We start from the raw sequence: 22,182 nt of genomic DNA, 5'->3' as shown, positions 1-22,182 counted from the left end.
TCCATCTAGATGGTGAGAGCACATAATCAACAGTTTGTACGTTTCCTGTATGGTATGTAATTGCTCCTGTGCACTTTCAGGCCCAAGCATGTCTGGGCCTGGCTCATGAGTGTAAGACCCAAGTGCAAGCCCAGCCTGCCCACCTTATGAGCTTGATAATAGGGCCAAATGGGCCGGGCTGGCCAACAGGCTTTTGGTCCTTGCCTATTTTGGCTACGGTTGGGCTGAAATATTGTGCCTAAGAGCCCACGTCCTTGAAATATTCTTCCAAACAGAAAAGTTAAAATTCTCCACATTTGTGATTTTTCGTACATGGTCCATCCATGATGAGGTCCATGACATGGACGGGCCCAATTGATGCATCACCCATCCAAGGTAGCAGTACAGAAATGGTTCTGTTGTCTTACGGTTCTACCTGCAGCTCTGAGGTAACATCTTCCATCCAACTAATTCCTAAGATGACTGCCGCTGTGTGGTTTTTAGGATAAAAGCACCATCCACGGCCAACCACAAATCAAGGATCCAAATCTAATATATGTGTACCAGGTCCGTCCATCCTTCAGTGTGGTGGCAAGGGATAGGGATTTAGGCCTCATTGAAATGGACGCCAATTAGCTACTGACAGGTTGAGTAGCAAGACTCTCTGCTTAAGTGATGTAATTAACCAAGTTCTGTGGGCCCCATCATAATGTATGTTTTGTATCCTCACCGTCCATCCATTTGGAGAGATCATATTAGGGCATGAGCCAAAGAATGAGTCAGATCAAATGCTCGAGTGGACCCTACAATAGAAAACAGTGGGGAGAGTGACACCCACCATTAAAAACTTATAACGGCCACAAAAGTTTTCTATCAAGCTGATATTTGTGGTTTCCCTTCTTTCATGTCTGAAACATGAACAGGTTGGATCTCAAATAAACATCATGGCGGACCTTAGGAAGGTTTCAACAGTGGGCCTCACTCTCCCCACTATTTTTTGTGGTGGGGTCCACTCCAGCTTTGGATCATGCCATAAAATGATCTCTCCAAATGGATGGACGGTATGGATACAACACAGAAATCATGGTGGGGCCACGGAACTTGGTGACTTTGCGTCATTAGCAAGCCTGCTACTCAACTAGTCAGTATCTAATCCGCGCGTCTCATTCAAATGAGACCTGCTAATGATATGAACAGTTTATTTATGCAGGATACACTGTCAAAGGTTGCTGCCTCGATTCAAACGCCGCGTGCTAAGGATGAATCATGCACTAAATCTGGAAATCGAATTGCGTACTAACTCAGTATGCTTTTATGGTAATGAGTAAATTCTGCTGGGCACGTCATGAATGTATGTAATTTATCCACACCATCCATCCATTTTTTCAGCTCATCACAGGGGATTGAGCCCAAAATTGAAGCATATCCAAAGCTCAAGTAGACCACACTACAGGAAACAGTGGAAATAATGATTTCCACCGTTAAAACCTTCCTAAAGCCCACCATGATGTTTTTTTTGTCATGTACACGGATGAAGGGAAAACACAAATATCAGTTTATGTGACTCAACAGTGAACATTAAATTCATACTACTTCATGTGGTGTGGCTCACTTGAGCTTTGGATGTATTTAATTTTTAGTCTAAAATTATCCGGTGAAATGGCTGGACGGAGTGGATAAATTACATAAATCACAATGGATCGCATACAGTTTACTCAGTACGCGTAGCCTACCAAGATACTCATGATGCAATATAGTTTAGAGTTAATCTGCACATTCATCCAAAAATGATACTTTGTACAGCTAGCCTTACCTCATCAACGAATGAAGGATAGATGACTAGTTGAGTCGTTCCGTGACCCATCCCTCCTCTTCTGTCCACTGTCCACTCTGGATGATGGGGATGTGCCTCACCTTTCTACGGTCCTCCTCGCTTCCATCTTTTAGTTTCAACTTATCCGTCAATTCCGTTGGCATGCCCCATAAGCGGAGCTCTTGGAGTCCGGTGAGATATTCAATCCCTTCAGGAAGAGTACTCAACCTTTCACAGCTCTGCAGATTTATCTCTTGGATGCTTGCCAATGTTCCCATTTCTATTACTATACGATTTAGTTGTTTCATATCCCGTAAACAAAGTTTCCTGAGCTTGGTAAACCGTCCATCTCGGAAACACAACTGCTGCCCTTCATAGGCCTTGTAAAGATAAAGGTACACCAGATTGGGCAATGCTTGGAGTGACGAAAGCGGATCTTCTTCCCTCAGCTTTGACCAAATCAATTCCAAATAGGTGAGGTTCACAAGGGAGCTAAGCCATCGAGGCACATTCTCCAAATGCCCACACAGTAAAAGCTTCTGAAGAAGCGGTGGAGGGTTAGAAGAGAGTGCTTCCAATTGAAGTGTTTCTTCCTCTCTACTTGCAGTCACAGCCAACGTCAGAAGGTGTTTCATCTTTCCGATTGAATTGCACAACTCAGCTCCATCGATTTCTCTGACCTTAGAAATGCTAAGAGTTCTCAGTTGGGTTAAGTTCCCAACTTGTTTAACAAACTCCCCTTCTTTCTCTTCAATACAATGTAGAGTCTGTAAATTTGTTAAATTACATATTCTTATAGGAACTTGGATGCTAGTAAAGAAATTAAAATTATTTGCAAACTCGTCAGTAATTCGATATATAAACAGGTGTCGTAGTTTACGTAGCTTCACAATCCCACTGGGTAGCTTCTCTAGCTCCGTATGCCTGACGTCCAGTGTTTGAAGGTTCTGTAGCTTCCATAAAGATTCTGGAAGCTCCCTAACATTAGTTTCCCTCAAGTTTAGATACCGTAAATTGAACATGCTAGTCACTTCATCTGGTATGCTTTCAATAGGAATCCCTCCTAGATTTAGGACCCTCAGAAATCTAAAGCTTGATGCCATCATATTTAAAGAAGATGAAAGAGACATGTTTCCATCAAACACCATGAGGGAACGAAGATGTGTCATACCTGCGCTCGAATGATTAATTTCGTCACTACTGTAGATTGACATGCGGCGGACTTTGCCATTTTGCCATGCTTGCAGCTCATCGTATGTTGTGCAGAACTTTTCTTCGCGACTTACTGATAATGCCACTTCACGCACGATATCGTGCATTCGACATGTTTTCAACCTTCCAAACTCATTCGTCTCAACAACCTGAAGTATGTTTCGATGGATGAGTTCTTTCAGATATTCTTCTGCCACCTCTTCCATTGTAATTTTACCTGTCTCCTCCACAAAACCCTCTGCCACCCATAACCTAATCAGCTGCTTACGGTGAATTAAGTAATCCTCAGGAAACATGCAACAATACAGGAAACAATGTTTAAGGTGATATCGCAGATCATAGAAACTAAGCAACAGGATGCGCTTTACTGGTTCCAGCGTTTGGTTGTTTGTCAACTGCCAGCTCATGTTTTTGTAGATTTGATTCCATTCCAATGCAGTCTTGTCTCTCAATGACAGGAGGCCACCCATGGCAATAATTGCGAGTGGCAAGCCCTCACATTTTTCTACTGTAGATCGAGCCAATGGCTCAAGCTCTAAAGGACAAGGTTCACTCTGAAATGCTTCCTTACAGAAGAGCACCCAGGCCTCTTCTTGATCTAGAAGCTGAAGCTCGCATACACGACCTCCCTTTCCTGCTGCAGAAGCCACATGAGAGTCTCTCGTCGTAACTACTAACCTGCTTCCACATCCACAATCTGAAAATATGACATTTAATTTATTCCAATCATTCATAGTCCAGACATCATCCAAGATAATGAGGTACTTTTTTGATTCAAGAAGTCCTCTAACCATCCGCCTCAACTGGCCAGCATCTTTGGTGGCTAAGTCATTTGGAATAACATCTTTCTTAGCCTCAAGTAATTGTTTTATGATGCTTCGTAGTAGCTCATCAATTCTAAGAGACTGTGAGACGGAAACACATGCGTAGCAGTCGAAGTGCTTCTTTACTTGTTGATTCTTATAGGCTTTAGCCACAAGAGTGGTTTTGCCCACCCCACCCATCCCTGTCACTGAAATCACCGTGGGCCGTTGTTCTTCCTCCACTAACCATCCGACTATCAAATCTATTTCTTTCGTCATCCCTACAATGTCATTGTCCGATTTGAAAACAGAAGTTTCTACATCACGTCGCCACAGTTCGCTAACATCAGAGGATCTGGCAACTTCTTCTATTTGGCTGGGTCTTCGCTGAAAAATATTCTGAACATTAACCTTGGTTTCTTGAAGTCGCCTGGCGAACCGATGCCTGTCGCAGATATTCTTGGGGATATGGATAGTGTCAACGAGAAAACCCTTGAATCCACCTCGTCGTGGCCTGTCCATACGATACAAGAACTCGTCGATGATATCCTCCACATCATGCGCAGCGTCTCTTACTTCTCCCACCCATGTTTTCATTTCTTCATTGCTATCCTTTCTTCTATCAGCATCCCTCAACAAGGCTCGCATTCTATTAAGTTCCGTCTCGATTTCTTTAACTTCCTTGCGTACTCCTTTTAGTAGAGATGCTTCTTCATTTAGAAGGGCACTTAAGTTTTCTAACAAGAATTTAACAACACTCTCTGCCATCGGAATTTCTGAAAAATAGAAAAAGAAGACAATCGATGTCAGAAAGAAATATTACGTTATTCTTTGGGCTATATATGACTATATGTGAAATCTACTTGGAACATTAGATACATTGGATCATGTTGGTCCAGGGCCAAGCAATCCACGGGAATCCATAATTTAGGTGGGATACACCAATGGAACCAGTTGGGAGCGAATGACCACTCTTGAGCACACCTGGGCCCACCTGAATTGCATAATAGGTTGGGATTTGGGCCCTGGCCATAAAATTGGGTGATACACATAATAGAAGTATAGGATTTCACATACACAACATGGTGGACTCTATAAAAATCAACGGTGAGTGTTCCCTGAAAACAATTTTCACTGGTATAGCTCACCTGGGTCCGAATGGATTTCACGTACACATGACTTTAGAGCCTGCCCTAACAGAACTTGGCAGGGATGCTCTCTCTATATACACATATATGTTGGAAATTATAAAGCGCAAACGTTTTTCATCAAAATGTGGTGAAAGGTTGTTCTAGGCTCCATGTGATCTGTTGATGACACCCACTTCGACTATCATGTATATGTTATCTCATTTGACCTCCAAAAATCTGGCCAATCCTCCTGGCCCAACAACGTGTAGGAAGAGTTGAAGTGGACGCCCCCGTCCTAGTCTCAAAATAGCCTGATTTTTTAAGTCTGCCATCACCTGGGGTGGGTATTTCATATTGATGGATTGGATGGCATATACGCAACATGGTTAGTCTTGTATGAGAATCCGGGACGCAGATTAGCTACTGACGCCTATAGCAGCTATCACGCTGCTGAAGTGTTGTCACCAAGTTCTGTGGGCCGAACATGATGTATGTGTGCTGAAGTGATGTCAGCAAGTTCTATGGGCCCAACATGATGTATCTGTTGTATCAACACCGCCTATCAATTTTGGCAAGATTATTTTAGAGGATGAGCTTAAAAATGAAGCAGATTCAAAACTCAAGTGGACCGTGTTACAGAAAACAAGGGGACGGTGATGTCCACCCTTGAAACCTTCCTAAGGCTTGCATGATTTTTTAATTTTTTAATTATTATTAATTTTATTTTATTTTTTTTAAAAGATTCAGTCTGTTCATAAATGCACGTGGATATGGATGAAGGGAAAATACAAATATCAGCGTGATCAAAAAATAGACTAAGCTAAAGTTAAAGTTGACCACACTAGAGAAGATAGTGTGGATTGAAGGCCCATCACTGAAATCTTCTTGGGCCACGGAATTCTTGGATGAAATTGATATATATATATATATATATATATATTCCGTAATTGAAGCATGTGTGACCTTTTGAACGAGTTGTATTGCAAATGAACATCATGGTGGGACTTAGGAAGGTTTCAATTGCTATCCTCATTATCATCCGTTTTATATGGTATGGTCCACTTGAGCTTTGGATCTGCCAAATTTTTGGGTTCATGCCCTAAAATAATCTAGCCAAATGGATCAAAGTTTTTGATATAACACACGTCATGGTGGGCCTATAGAACTTGATGGCATTAACTGAAGTCAGGTGTGGATTGGGTACTACCCTACCAAGACCTAGCAAGAGGCGGACGGTCCTATTAGAATCTGTGGGCCTACTGTGATGTATGTATTTTATCCACACCATCCATCCATTGTGAAAATTTATTTTATGACATGAACTAAAAAAAAATGAAGCAATTGAATGATCTAGCGGACCACATGTAACGTCCCGGATTTTTATATTTTGAATTATTAAAATTCTTAAAAATTTTTGTTAGAAAGCTTTATTTTTTCATTTACTGATCTTTAACTCTTGATATTAACTTATATGTGAGTGTTATTAGTAAAGAACTACACAAATTCGATCCATTAACCGTAGGAAGCTAACAAATACGCTCGATCACCAAATTCTTGGGTTTAACCTTATGATCTATTCATTTATATTGTAGATCTAACCAACCTATCACTGACTAATCAAGACTATCGTAACTAAATAAAGACTTACTAAAGCGAATACAACTAGAGATGAATGTTAATTAATAAACTGATCAAACTGACCTAGTTATTTTATTATCTTAAGAATTAAAAATTTAAGGTGTTTAGGATCAAATCGTCATTTCCGCTAATTGTGAATAAGCTATATTATGAACTTAGATAATTTAAATCATAATCATCACATACAAGAAATATCGCTACCCAATTCATTTTAAAAATGTCATAATTATCTGAACAAGCTCTACACCACTCGTTAGTGAGCTACTAAACTTGAAACTATATAAATGTGTTCATCTTAGAGGGCTTGACGTCTATCATGGGACGTTAAGCAGAGATAATGCATTTAATTGCTCAACTTGGGCTAGCAAGGTGTGCATATGAGATTTAAAAATGCGCTTAGGATTTGTCAGGAACTTAAGTTAATTTTCTCCATCAGAATCTTGACAAAGTTGTAGCTTTTGGAATTTTAGATTATGATCAAACTAAAGACACTGACGTAAGATATTATGCAGGCCGTATTCATATAGCCACAACTCCGATCGTCCATTAATGGTTGTTGAACTGAAATATGACTTTAATCGTTGATCAACACATCCATATGTAAGAATGATCGCACCCTTACATAAATCCCCAATAAAGTCAGATATTCCATAACTTAGATCAATGCATACACTTTTCTATAGGCCTCAATAGTCGAAATTAACCTCTTATAGAGTTAATACCCTTAACCCTTGGTCATGGGGGCCATTTGCACCATTTCTAGTGCTATAAAGGGGTTGTTTTGGGGCAGCCCTTTACCTAACACGAATTTGTACCCTAGAGTGGAGATATGTAGAGTGGGTCGCAAACACTTTCATGGCAAAGATAGGCCAGAGAAGGCCTGATTGGAGGTGAAAATGATCCTGACTATCAGAACCTTAAACCAATCATATCTCGCAAACCAAGATGAGTTTTTCAACATATTATATATGATTTTAGGGTAGCAAAACCTACTTAATCCAACTAACCCTCCTTTGTTGGGATGCCCATGCCAGATTTGTGAGATTCCATCAGATTGGCGGTCAAAAGTTCCTTTTATTTTCATTTTATTATAAATAGTTAGTGTTAGTTTAAGTATAACATTTGATCCTTTGAGTTCTAGAAGTCGTGCCCAACATGAAAAGGGATTAGAAAAGTTAGGAGAATAACGTGGTTGGGTCAAATTGGACACTGACTACTATTGGCCGAAAACCATGAACTCTAGTAGGAATAGAGACCGTCTATAAATAGTAAGTTTACTATTTATAGTAAGTCACGTTTTTAGGGTGTTTGAGTTGGAGTCTAAATCTAAAGCTCCATGCTAGGTTTGAGCTCATTATTTAAAGGGTTGTAATTTTTTTAATATCAACCAAGTTATTTCAAATTTATTAGAAATTATTTCTACCTCCATCCCTCGTAGATTCGAGGAAGCTCTGTGAGGAGTCTAGAGAGCTCTGTGGATTCGGAGTAGATGTCTCTTAAGGAAAGTGGTGAACAACCTCATCACGTCCCTCCCCATGTCAGAAGAGAAAAAGAAGAGAGAGAGTGTGTGTGTTAAGGTGGGTAAGTGCTTGTGAGGTTTATCATCTTCTTGCCATTTTCCCCTTCAATAAAACCCTGGTGGCTTCTGAATCCTCCGTCACACCCCTTTCGTCAACAATAAGAGGTAAGGATTGAGCCATTATTCCTAATCAAAGTCCTTTTAGGTTAAATTATGTGCATCTTACAATGGCTTTGATATTTGATTAGATACAGTGGTTTTCCTGTAAACCATAACCCTAAAAGTGCCACAAAATGGGGAAAATCCTCCTAAGGTGCAGACTATTCTCCAATGTTTCTATTTATCAATCATTTAGGGTGATAAACTAAGATCCATTTTGATTTAGTAGGAACCCTTAAGTCAATTATGCCCTAAATGCTTTAGAAATCTTTGATTTTGTTAGTATTAGTAGCTAATATGTATGATGAAATGGTTGTTCATTTTAATGCTTGCCTTGATGATGATTGATTAGAGCTTGTGATGATAATGGTAGATTTCAAGGGTATTGAATGTGTTTAGAGCCTTGGGCATGTTCTTTACATATTTTGTTGTGACTTGAATATTAATACTTGTAAATTTTGATTGATGTTTGCCTTGAGATATATTACTTTGATAGATTTAAGCTTGCGATCTCTGTTAATATCAAATAAATTCTATATCACTAATTAGTCATACTGATCGATAAATTAGGCTATGATAGAAAGAGGTCGAGCCTTTCCTAACCTTGAAACAAGGGATGATCGACGAATTCGGCCATCTCGACTCATGTGGTTGACCGAGGCAGAACTTGGTTGATCTAGAATAGTTGGAATTATATGGGATGCTTACAACCAATGCCGGTGTGTGGTTCCCCTTCAATAATCATATCAGTCCATTGTGTGGCTCGATCACATATATGACCAATCTTTGCAACACAATATGAAATTCAGGATACCATATTACCAATGAATGAGGTTCATTCCTAACCATTAGCGTGATATATCCGATAAGACTCGAGGGCCAGACATGATGGTTTGGGACACTGTGTCAGAGCTATTGGCTTACACTAAGGCAACAAGCTTGCCACATTGGCAAAATATTGGGTGACAAGCCCACCATGTTGGTAAAACATTGGGTGCCAAGACTCCCCGTAGTGACTATTGAGCACATAAGAATGTCGCGACCCTATTATGATGATGATGATATGGGTGGTGTGCCTTCTCCAAACTTGGGTCAAGTGATAACTTTTGCCTTAGTCATGGCTGTCCCTAAGTGATTAGCCCTACTACAAATCTGATTAAGTTATCAGGACTTAGGGGTATTGAAATCCAAAGTGGATCAAGGGATACTGGTGAGGAGTCACCTGGTGTTGCAACGAACCACATGATTCAGATAAATACCTGAGATTTGATGATGGTATTCCTACTTTGCCAACCTATCATTTGACCTGAACATCAATAAATGGTCAACTAATCATGTATTCTTATTAGGTTGTGCTGCAGGCCAACCATTGCGTGTATATTAATGTGATTATATATTGGTATCGTTGATCTTAAGACATGCATATGCATTTCATATCATTCATGCAGTTAAAGAACCAGAGGTAGAGTTTTTGTGTTTTGATATGCTATCATCACTTATGCTTATATCTGTTTGATAACATGTGAAACTTAGGATAATAGTATCACTGAGTTGATCACTTACTCCTACCTAGGATGATCTTTTAAAATAAAAAACAAGAGATATTATGGATGCAGGTACCCTAATATCTCAAATGGGTAGGCTTAGATCTGCTTACACCACTGTCATTATGTTTCGAAGTGTTGGGCAAAAATAAAATACTTTACACTTTATTCGTTTTGGGTATATATATTGCGTCTTGTGTAGTTCCCATCCAAGCGAACACCACTACTAGAATTGTACAATTAGAATGTTAACCATACATTCCTAAGTTTAGTAATCTTTACTTAACTTTTGATGTTGTCGATTTAAAACTCTTCTAATTATTGATGATGGGCGAATGTTAACCGGATTGCGCGGGCATGTAGAAACTTGCCCACATGCATTTTTACTAGCTTCACACCTGGAAACTCGAGACTGGAATCTATGTACTTGGGTGCCGATTTTTGGGATGTGATAGAATGGTATCGGAGTGGATTATTGTGATAACCAAGACTTTGGGAATGAGGATTGTATAAACAACCATAACTAGATATTAAGGCGCTTAAGATTAGAGGTTTGGACCTTAACGGGGATTTTTCTAGTTTAGGAGTATCCGATAATGTAAGAAATTCAGTAAATTAGGGATAATGAATCCTATGACCAAATTTTTCAGATTGCGTTGTTTTGAAACTTCAAATTTAGAAACAAGAACCCTAGGACAAAATTTTAACAATTTTTTATTATTATTATTTTTGAACTTGAGATTTAGAAATGGGATCCCTATGATCAAATTCCTGAGTTTGCTTGACTTTGGATGTAGCAATTTGTATCTTAGGATCGCCTTATTCAATGAAATTGAGTCGGTAAAAACTTCGATTAGCCTAAATCCATATAAAGACCACTTAAGTGGGTGGACCGAGGTAAGGAAGAATGGAAAATCTAATTTTAGAATTTCAAGAATCACAAATGCAAAGGGATTTAGAGATAGTAGCCCGAGGTCAACCCTCAATTAAATAGAAGGTGAGGGTTGATCCCCAATTAAATAAAGATTAAGAGTCGACCCCCAAAATCAAAGGTGATCCCTGTTTTGATAACTTAAATATATTGACTTCAAAAATACATATCTTTTTCAATATAACTCCGATTGGGGTGATTCAAAAATCAGATTGAAACTTTATAAGTATAGTTTTATAGAAAAATAAATAAATAATAAAAATAAAATTAAATGATGTTGAATTTAGAATGTTTTGTAACTATGTAGAAAAATCATCAATTTTAGATAGTTGGTACTTCTGAAATTTTTATAATTTTTTTGAAATTCGAAATAACATGAAATTTGATGGGACAAAAATAGAATTGATGATAAAATACCATAAAAATTCTAAAAATAATTCAATAACTAAATATACCAAAAATATTACCAGCAACTTACCAGTTAAAATTGAAAATTTTTACAACTGCAAGTCACCGATGAAACCAACATAACTTTTTCATCTTAAGGTTTTAATCTTCAGTGTCTTCTTGGATTTTTTTCTTATCAAGTCAAAAATCAACCTGTGTGATTAAATTAGATTTGTTTTATTTTTATCATGTTTTACAATTTTGTTCTATTCCAGTTTAGTCGAATTAGGACTCTTGATTGGGGTTTGAGTACTATTATTTAAAGTATTGTCATTTTGTTTTAGGGTTGGATTTGAATGAAATATTATGATTTTTCTTATTCCCTTGTGGATTCAAGAGCCATTATACCTGGTGGATTCAAGGTTCACATCACGTTGAGGAGACAATATTCTTTCCCTTCCCTTCTCCACGCCCATCCTTGCGTCGCAATCTCTCCAAACCTCCATAATATGTTATAACTTCCAATTCTTCCTCCCTTTTCAAAATCAACATAACCAAAGTCTGGTGGGCCAATACCCCTTAGGTTACAGGATCGAAACGGGAATATAGAGATGATATCTTAGGCCATTAAGAATCCTTTTTAGATAGTCATTTAAACTTAAGCATCGTGGAAAATTCATTACCCACCAAGTTGAATATAAATTAAGCAAGAACCAGATTTAAACAAGACCTGAAGGAAAGTTTTATACATCTGAACTTAAACTTTTCAATTATTTGAGATATTTTCCAAACATCTAGAATGATCGGACTATGGAATTATGAAACTATACACTTGTGAGGCATTCACAACTTGACCTGATTCCCAATCTTAGGTGACTACTAATGGACTTACTGCTTTGATCGAGCAGAAGACGAAGATCCACCAGGATTAGGAAGAGATACAACGAGCGTTCAACCATGGCTAGGTAGAGGATCGATGTATCATATTCAAGTTCAATACAATCATCTCTTCATGTTAACCGAACACTAAAAATAGAAATTTTTACTCTGGATAGGGGGGAACTAATGTCATGAATATTAATTCTTTAAAAAAAATTTAAGGGAATCTTGAGATTGAAAGTTTTTGAAGGGGGATAAACTACAAAAAGCTAGGATAGTGTAGTTATTATACACCATAGCACATATATGAATGTTAAATTAATGAAAACTTAGGCGTACAAAATGAGAATATATGTATTTATTGATATCACGCAATTTCGAGGATGAAATTGTTTTTAAAGAGAGTAGATTGTAACGTCTTAGATTTTCGCCATTTTGAATTTTAAAAATTCTTTAAAAAATGGATAGAATTAGCTTATTTTATCATTTACTAACATTTAACACTTGATGTTAACCTATACGCAAGGGTAATTAGTAAAGAACCACACAAATTCGATCCATTAACCGTAGAAAGCTAATGAATACACCCGATCACAAACTCTTGGACCTAACCTTGTGACCTATTCAACTAGGACCCAGATCTATCCAACATATCACTGACTAATCAAGACAACCGTTACTAAATAAAGACTTGCCTAAAGTCAAAACAAATAGGGGCGCATGTAACACCTCGTCTTTTTCCTTACTCGGGTATTACTGTATAGATCTGAAACTAGTTGCACATGTGTGGGAACATACTAAGTTTACACTGTACATCACCACCCGACAATTTAAAATCCATCCATCTGGACCAATTGATTTGGACCGTGATGACAATGGACCCTTAAATGTCAAGAACAGCACATGAACACAATTATACATCAATCTCAATGTCTAGGGCACTTTTCACCCATAGGTCTAGTCATCCAATTGATTGACTTTTAAGATGGACCCTTACATTGATAGGGGAAACCTATTTTCATATTGTCATCCCCTGAATAGGTAAATCTAATAACCTACCTTAGATTTAGAAGTCTGAATCACGAGACCCCACTGCTCATCATACCTTTAATGTTCTGTCGATCAATCTAACACTTCATTCCTCTAATCCAACCATCGATTACAGAAATCAACCTTTAGGTTGTAGTTAGACGACCCTAGAAACTGTTAAAACCGTTCGATGGGAGACCCTGACCTTATTAAAAGGGACCAAATTACCAAACCCATTGATCATTAGGCTTACAACACCTAGGTTAACAGCCCACTACATGACCACCCTCATCCCAACCTTTTATGACTAAATACATGGTTAGAAGTTCACTTAAATAGGCCTAGAGACCTTCAGAAATTTGATTGCTAAAGATCAATACATAGGACAAGATTACTTGGTATGGCCCACCTGAGCTTTAGAGATCCGTTTGATCTTTGGCCAGATGTCTTAGTTGGACCTTTAGAATTGATTGGTCGGTGTGGATTCCACAAAACATAAATGTGGACTCCACATCTGAATAATGCATGTGCACATGCAGTGCATCGGATCCGAATTTGCGTCAAATCAGGTGTTGACCCGAGCAAAACCAAAAAGAAGAGAAAACTCTCTCGTTCCCGCCCGACAACTGTTTGAACGGACGGGGTCCCTTTATGATGAAACTGGCCCACCGTGACCCTTCATTCAGACAATCTGAACCGTCCATCATGATGAGAAAGTGGATTTGACCAGGATCAGTGGCGTTTCTGCACGAGGGTCACACACAGGGGTGAACACCCTCGTCCGCAAACAGTGCCTTGTACGCACGATTTTGCCAAAAACGGAACTCCGTTCCTCTTGTGAGCTGGCAAACCGAGACAGCTCAGGTCCTGCATCCCAACCCTTTATTTCGAAAAATAAAGAAATCTCAGCCCTCCGATCCAACCTGCTTTTGGGTTTTCACAGCGAATGAAAAGGGCGGAAGGAATCCCGCCGTTTCAAGCGCTGTCACGATCCCTTCCGTTGGATTTCTTCTAGAAACCTCCAATAGCATCGCAACCGTCAATATTAGGGCGCATCTCTTCCCTGCTAGAGTAAGAGACGAAAACTCGCACGAAATCCCGATATGCCGTGAGAAATGGAAGCCGACATGAGAAAATGAACGATCTAGAGAAATGTTAATCACTGACGTCCAAAATGTGGACCCTGTGTTGATCTCTAGACAAATCCAAGCCGTCCAAATGCCTCAGATCATGAGGTCAGCCGTCCGATGAGATTTCGCCATGATCACCCACACCTTCTCCAACCGGCTGGTGAAACCCATCACCTAGTGATGGGGCCCATTTCCTGATTAGGGCCGTCCATCCTGTGGGCCATGGTGCCCGATGTGCATCCATAACACTTGATTGAATCCACGCAACCAAAGCTCGATTATATCGTCCCAAAATCTCGTAGTTTGAAACCGAGAAATCGTAACTAATCCCCTGGATTAGTTGCATTCGAATCCTCTAGAAGAGGATTAATACACCCTATAAATGGTTGCCTTTTAGGACAATCCTTTCCGAAAATAGAAAAGATAGAGAGAGAAAAATACGCCGTTTTCGGAGTCGCTTCGGGTCTGGTCGACTCGGTTCGCTGCTGCAGCTTCTGAGTCCCACGGTTGGGCGCAAGAAAGGGAGGAGAAGAAAGGAAAAAGGAGAAGAAGAAAGGAAGAGAAAATGAGAGAGGGAGAGTTCTGGAGAGAAATCGGGGCCACTGTCTTCGTACCGCACCAACTCGGCTCGTTGTTGAGTTGATGGATTGGTCCAAGTCTACTCTACACGATTGACAGAGAAGAAAGAAATTGAGGGAGGGTGTTGTCTGCTCGGGGTTCAATGATGGGTCTCTCTCACCGGTCAAGTTACATCCAGACCAAACGAGTTGGCCGAGTTTTGAGACGAGTCAGGTGTGGATCTGACTTGACTCCAGGTCGGGCACGGGGCCGGTAGAAATCTGAGAAGGAAGATAAAGAAGTGGGTAAGGTAAAGAGGAAGAAAGACAGAGAGAAAGGGAGAGTCGTGGGTGGTGTCGAGTTCATAAGCCTGACTCGTTACTGAGTCTAACTCACCTCTGTTGCATCCTTGTTCAGGGGAGTTGCGGGACATTCCGAAAGGAAGGAGTAGAAGAAAAGGAGAGAGTGGAAGAGAGCATGAGGAAAGAAGGAGAAAGAGAAGAAAGTTAATAAAGAAGAGGAAGAAGAGAAGCGAGTCGCTGAGTCGACTCGGTTCAAAACCGAACAGGGTCTCTGACTCGCTGTCTGTTGCGTCCAGACCTGCTGGAAGTTCACGGCAGAGTAAGAAAAGAAGAAAAGAAAAAAAAAAAAAATGGAAGAAAGAAAGAAAAGAGAAGATAAGGAGGAGAAGAATGAGAGAGAGGGAGATTGGATCGTTGGTTGTTAGCGAGTCAACTCGGCTGAATCACCGAGTCTGGCTCGGTTGGCTTGGGCTTGGATCTAGCCTACTCTAGTCTTGTAGCTGCCAAGTGATATAAATCCAAGATTTGACCGTACCAGGTTGCTTTCACATGTCATCTAGCGGGCCACACATCTAAGTTGTTTGATTAAGGTGAGGGATATCCCACACGACTTCTTTCATTCATTTCAATCCAAATTGGTTTTAAGCTTAATGAGTGGAATAATTTCTAATTTCGCTCCCTTTTGCTTAGTTGATATTGATAATTACTAATGGATGTTCCAAAGTATATTACTCTAATTCATGTTTATAGGATTTTAGTAATATACTTCTCTTGCTACATTTGAAATGGTTTGCCTATATGTACCTTCCTATTAGCTTAATAAGAAGTAAAGAATCATATTTCCACCCATCTTATAAATTGTATTATTGCTTCTTATATGTGCTAGACTTCATTTAGTTTAAATCTAATATGTATAGAATAATGTGGATGGTAATTGAACCCTTACATTCATATCTCAATTAGTAATGATAAGAGTAAAGAAAGTTCAATTCATTCTATGTTACATATTGTATAATGAATATTGTGAGTGGAATGTTATTTTCTATAAGGAACATAACCAGAACTTATCAACAATTGATCGTACTTGACATATTTCTTTTATGGGCCCTCATTTGGACCTAGAAAAACGTAAATGAATCTATGATTGAAATCTTGCTTGGATGTTTAATATATGGTGATCTTTGACAACGTTTATGAAAGAAACCTTGTTAATCATATGGAGTTTGCATGAGTATCATGGTGCATGACATCCACGCATGACACATGAGCTTTTCCGAGTGCTCAATGTAAGCCACACTCTGTCTAATTTGCTAAAAGTTCCAACACTTACAGTTAAACTCACAGAGCATGTGCATTTGTGCCACTTTGGGCGCTCTTTCTTTGCATAAGGCTTTTCCGGGATTAGACTCGCCTCGGGCGTACACCGTGTACTTTTTCAGGAGATATCCTCGGGTGCACTCATCTGAATGGCCTATTCCAAGTAGTTAATCTACCGCGGGCGGTCTGTATGGTCTTTTTCAGGTAGTCTACTACTGCGAGCGACCCTTTATTTTGACAGTTGGATGTGCATCCCCAGGTCTGTGACTTAAGCATACATTCATACATCCATCCATTTACATTTAAATTCATATTACTCTCAATATGATTGATTATGTGTGGTTTAAACTATTTTAAAATGATGTGATATGCATGAATCTTTGCGGGAAGTTCCCACTAAGTTTTCACTCATTCAATCGTGCGGTTACACTAAATAGATGCAGGTTTGATGACAGGTGGAGACCCCTATGATGAGATCTCAGGGACGACTGAGGTAGAGTTTGGCAAGGAGGGTTCCTATGCCGATGTAGTTGACCAATGGGAGCTCAACTGATATTTTAAGTTTTACTTACTTTCATATTCCAGACTATGTGTTTTGTTTAAGATGTAAAAATATTTTCCCTGTTTTGGGATTTCATTTTGCTCCCATTTACATGTATTAGACTTCCTTGTGGTTACTCTTGATATCCTTAATTAATGCAATGTTGTCTCACTCCATGTTATGAAATTTTGACATTATTTAGATGTATGATGGTCCATTTTATAACGTAATACTTGGGTTCTCTATGAGGAGCGATTATCCTCGGGTTTTGAGAACCAGGGTGTTACAACGCATCTTGATTAACAAACTGAACTGACTCAATTACTCTATTAGCTTAAGAACCAACAGTGTAAGGTACTTAGGATCAAATCGTCATTTTTGTTAACTACGAATAGGCCATACCATGAACTTAAATAATCTAAACCTTAATCATCATACATAAGAAAACTCATTACCAAATTCATTCTAGAAATGCTATGATTATCTAAATAAGCTCAAGATCACTCGTCAGTGGGCCATTAAACCTGAAACTATAGACAGATTTTCATCTTAGAGGGCTTGACATCCATCGCAGGACCTTGAACTACGATGATGCACCGAATCGCTCAACTTGAGCTAGCAAGGCGAGCGCATGAGATGTATGAATGCCCTTAGGATTTGTCAAGAACTTAAGCTATTTTTCTCCATTTAAATCTTAACGAAGTTGTGGCTTTTAGATCGTTAAAATACGATCAAACATAAGACGATGATGTAAGATAATACGTTGGCCATATTCGTATGGGCGCAGCCTTGATCGGCCATCAGTGACCATTGAACTAAAATATGACCTTAACTGTTGATTGACACATCTAGATGTCGGAATGGCAGGACTCTTACATAGATCCCTACTAAAATCACATATTCCATGACTTAGATCAATGCATGTACTTTTCTATGGGCCGCAATAGTGAAAAGTAACCTCCCATAGGGTTAATAGCCTTAACCCTTGGCATTGAGGCTATTTGCACCATTTCTGGTGCTATAAAGAGGTTTTTTTGGGAAGCCATTTACCCCACACAAATTTCTGCCCTAGAGAGAGAGAGAGAGAGAGAGAGAGAGAGAGAGAGAGAGAGTGTGTGTGTGTGTTTGTGTGTGTGTGTGTGTAAAGGTGGGTGAGTGCTTATGAGGTTTAACATCTTCTTATCATTTGTCCCTTTAATAAAATCCCTAACAGCTTCCGAATCCTCCACCACACCCCTTTCGTCAACAATAGATATAAGGATTGAGTCATTCTTCATAATCAAAGTCGTTTTAAATTAAATCATGTGTATCTCATATTAACTTTGGCATTTGATTAAGTATCGGTGATTTTACCGTAAAACCTTACCCTAGAAGTACCACAAATTGGGAGAAATCCTCCTAAGAGGCAGATAATTCTCATAGGTTTTCATTTATTAACCATTGAGGGTGATAGAATATGATCCCTTTTGATTTAGTAAGAACCCTTAAGTCAATTATTCCCTAAATGCTTTTCCTTATAAATATTTGATTTTGTTAGTAATTTTTTATTTTTATTTTATATATCAATATTGGATTGCACTTTGTGTCCCAATGCAACTAAGAGCACTATAACTTGTAAATAGTAATGCTTACTTTTTTTTTTTTTTTGGAAAAAGGCAATGCCAGAAATTTCATTGACCTGAGAAATGTACAATATTTTGGGAGGGCCAGAACAAAAAGACCACAGACCGCTCCTATCATGACATGAAACTATGAACAAAGGACTAGAACAAGAAAAAGGTAAGGGAGTAGAGAAGGGGGAGAAATTAGAGAAATGTCGGCTAAGGCCGTCTCATGGAGCCAAGCCTTATGCTATCGAGGACAAGCGTTCCTCTAATAGGCAAAGGAAGGTCAGAGCTACGCTAATAAATTTTGTCAGGGCTCCCATCACTCACTAACCTTGCTAATGCATCCGCCACCGCATTACCTTCGCGGAAGATGTGATAAAAAAGAAGGTTTAAATTTTTCTTTTTGGAGAGAATTTCACCCATTATGTACATATGTTCGAAGGGCAAGCCGCAACCGGGTCCTTTGCCGCATTAACTGACGTAGTCGAATCAGATTCTACAATGACATTAGAGAGGCCCAAATTCGAACATAGAGCTAGATACGTCATCGAGCATAGCCTGAGCTTCCGCCACTATGTTTGACACTATACCGTAATGTCTTGAGAAAGTGAAGATCAAAGTACCTGTATGATCCCTACAAACCCCTCCACCACCACTGGCACCTGGGTTGTTTCTTAAAGATCCGTCAGTATTGAGTTTCAGCCAACCAAAGGGAGGCTTGGTCCACCTCACTATGCGGGGGAGCATAGCTGGCAGGGGAGGGGGACTAACTGTCTTCAAGTTTTGTAGGATGATGCTATCAGTAGAGGGGATCCTGAGCTCTGCTTGAATGGTCGAACCAAGCTCCCTTAGCCAGCAAGACACCCTGAAAATGATAGACTTCGCTGACATGATGTTGCCCTCAAACCGAGCTAAGTTTCTGTTGTTCCAAATCTCCCAAATAATCAAGGGAGGGAGGAGTCCAACCAGCATGGGGATGCAAGAGTGGTTGCCGGCTGCTGAGAACCACTGATGGATGAGGGGACATAGGGGTTGATTGAGGATGAAAGGGATGCGAAATAGACTATGGAAGTAGGCCCAAACTTGCGCTACCGTGGTTTCTTGGCAGAAGAGGTGATCTAAAGTTTCCTCTGCACCCCCTGAAGTGGGAGCCGAAGATCCGTGGGACTGTCTAATGAGCTGGGGAGACTGATTAGAGCTGTTTGCTATGAATGGAGCTCTGCGAGGAAACTACGCTGACGAAGAGGAGTTTGGGGAGGGAGATCTACAGCATTCGTAACGAGAGGCGAGGTTTACACCAAACCTCTTAACTGCTTGATCTACCGGGACTGCTTTGAGGACAGTTTTCTAGGCGAAAATTGAAATTTTTGGTGGGAGAAGCCTGTGCCAAAGCCAGTTGGTCCAAGGAACTACAAGGCGTTGGGATCTGGTGGTGTTCCAAGCTGATTTAAGAGAGCACTTACCTGAGGTGGTTAAGTCCCAGATAAGTTGGTCTGGGCGGTTTGCCAAGGAAACCTGGGAACCAGCGATGGATTGCATTGCGGATGGGGCAATGAAGTTTTGAATTGTAGAAAAGTTCCATCGGCTATTGCGAGTGAGGAAGTCGCTGAGAGATGCAAAGAGAAGAGAGGGAGGAATCGATCTCACAATAGCTACCCTTAGGACACCACAGCCCGACCAGTTGTGTATCCAAATGCTTATCTTACCTTCTCCAACCAGCCATCTGGAGTGGCGCAAAGCAATGGGCAGGGTTTTGAGAATCTCGTTCCAGGCTGGAGAGGATACCGACCGAACAACACCACCACGGAAGATTAAATTCCAGAAAAACTTCACTGCAAAAAAGGAAGCCCATAGGGATTTGCTCTCAAGGAGGTTCCAACACATTTTAATTCTGGCTGCAAACATGACTTCTTCAATTTTCTTGATCCCCAGTCGTCCGTTGAATAGGGGTGCAAAGTTTCAACCATTTAATCCAATGCTTTTTGGGCCCCTCCTCTATTCTTCCCCAGAAAAAATTGGCAAAAGCTCAGTTGAGGGAGATGATGACTGACTTAGGAATGTTAATTGCTGAGAGCAAATGGATAGGCATGCTAGTTAAGACGTGCTTAAGGAGAGTCAATTTGGCTACTGGGTTAAGAAATTTAGCCTTCAAACCCTCAATTTTGCTAGTAATTTTGAGGATGAGCGGCTGAAGCATCTCTTTCCTGGTTTTGCCTTTTGAAAGAGGGACGCCCAGGTAGGTAGTAGGGAGAAAACCTTGGTTGAATCCTGTGAGGTTAGTCAGACGTTGAGCCTTGAGTCTGGATGTTCTAGTTGGGGCAAAGAAGACAGTCTTAGAGTCATTGACTCTCTGGCTCGAGCACGCCTCATACTCTCGAACAAATGCTAGAAGTTTTCGCACATTGTTAGACCTGCCATTGAGAAACGGGATCACATCGTCAGCAAAAAAAAAGGTGAGAAATGGTTGGACAGTGCTTGGGAAAGCTATACGGTTGGCAGGTTCCATCGGAGAATAGTTTAGAGATACCCCTGCTAAAGGCTTCAGCTGCCAGGATAAAAAGGGTTGGGGAGAGAGGGTCGCCCTATCTAACACCTCTGGTAGCCTTGAAAAAACCAAAGCTCCATCTGTTAATGAGGATAGAGAACCATACATCTCTCCAGCAACATTCTAATTGCTCAATCCATTGCTGGTGGAAGCCGAAGTTCTGCAAAACCTGAACTATGAAGTCTCATTCCATCCTATCGTAAGCCTTTTCCATATCTAGCTTGATGATGAAGTTCCCGCCGAAGACCTTATGGTCGATCTCATGAATGATCATCTCGTGGGCAATAAAGATGTTATCAGAAATCATACGCCCTTTTACGAAGGCCCCTTGCTCCGCGGAGATGAGAGCTAGAAGGATGAGAGCCAATCTGGAGGCCATGATCTTGGACAGAATTTTCATGATACAATTGCACAAACTAATAGGCCTGAAGTCCGTGATGAGAGCTGGGTTATTCTTTTTCGGAATGAGACAGATTAGGGTGCATTGGAAAGCTTTGGGGATGGGGCCTCCCTTTAGGAATTCTTTAGCGGCTTAAAAAATATCAGAGCTAACTACGTCCCAGTAGGAGCTATAGAAGGCACCCCCCAAAGCCTTGATTTTGTTAGTATTGGTAGCTAACATGTATGATGAAATGCTTACTCATTTTAATACTTGGCTTGTTGGTGATTGATTATGGTTTGTGATGATAATGGTATATTTTAAGGGTGTTTAATGTGTTTATAGCCTTGGTTATGTTCCTTGCATATTTTGTTGTGACTTGAATACGGATACTTCTAAATTTTGATTAATGTTTGCCTTGAGATACATTGCTTTATTAGAGTTAAGCTGAAGATTTCTGTTAATATTAAATAAATGCTATATCACTAATTAGTCATATTTTATAAAGTAGACTATAATAGAAAGAGATTGAACCCTGGCTAACCTTGAAACGAGGGATGGTCGTCGAATTCAGCCATCCCGACTACTGTGCCTGACGGAGGCAGAACTTAGGTGATCAGTAGTAGTTGAAACTACATTGGATGCTTGCACCCAATGACAGTCTGTACGGGGTTTTACTTAGACATACAAATTTGTCCATTGCACCGATAGATCGCATATTTGACTAATGTTTGCAACACAATATGAAATCTGGGATACCCTATTTTTAATAAATGAGGT

General features: G+C 40.0%; 1 protein-coding gene across 1 annotated transcript in view; it reads right to left on the bottom strand.

Annotated features, from left to right (window-relative positions):
- LOC131255321 (disease resistance protein RPM1-like) overlaps nucleotides 1-22,182 on the bottom strand; it is an 87,479-nt gene that overhangs the window by 7,675 nt on the left and 57,622 nt on the right. The window contains exon 2 of the mRNA XM_058256020.1: nucleotides 1,793-4,583. Coding sequence (XP_058112003.1) covers nucleotides 1,819-4,575 — 2,757 coding nt within the window. The 5' untranslated portion in view covers nucleotides 4,576-4,583 and the 3' untranslated portion in view covers nucleotides 1,793-1,818. The remainder of the gene's footprint in view (nucleotides 1-1,792; nucleotides 4,584-22,182) is intronic.

This window comes from Magnolia sinica, chromosome 9, assembly GCF_029962835.1.
Source record: "Magnolia sinica isolate HGM2019 chromosome 9, MsV1, whole genome shotgun sequence".
Classification (NCBI taxonomy): Eukaryota; Viridiplantae; Streptophyta; class Magnoliopsida; order Magnoliales; family Magnoliaceae; genus Magnolia; species Magnolia sinica.
The sequence above is the reverse complement of the archived record's forward strand: the minus strand, read 5'-3'. Positions and strand labels throughout refer to the sequence as shown.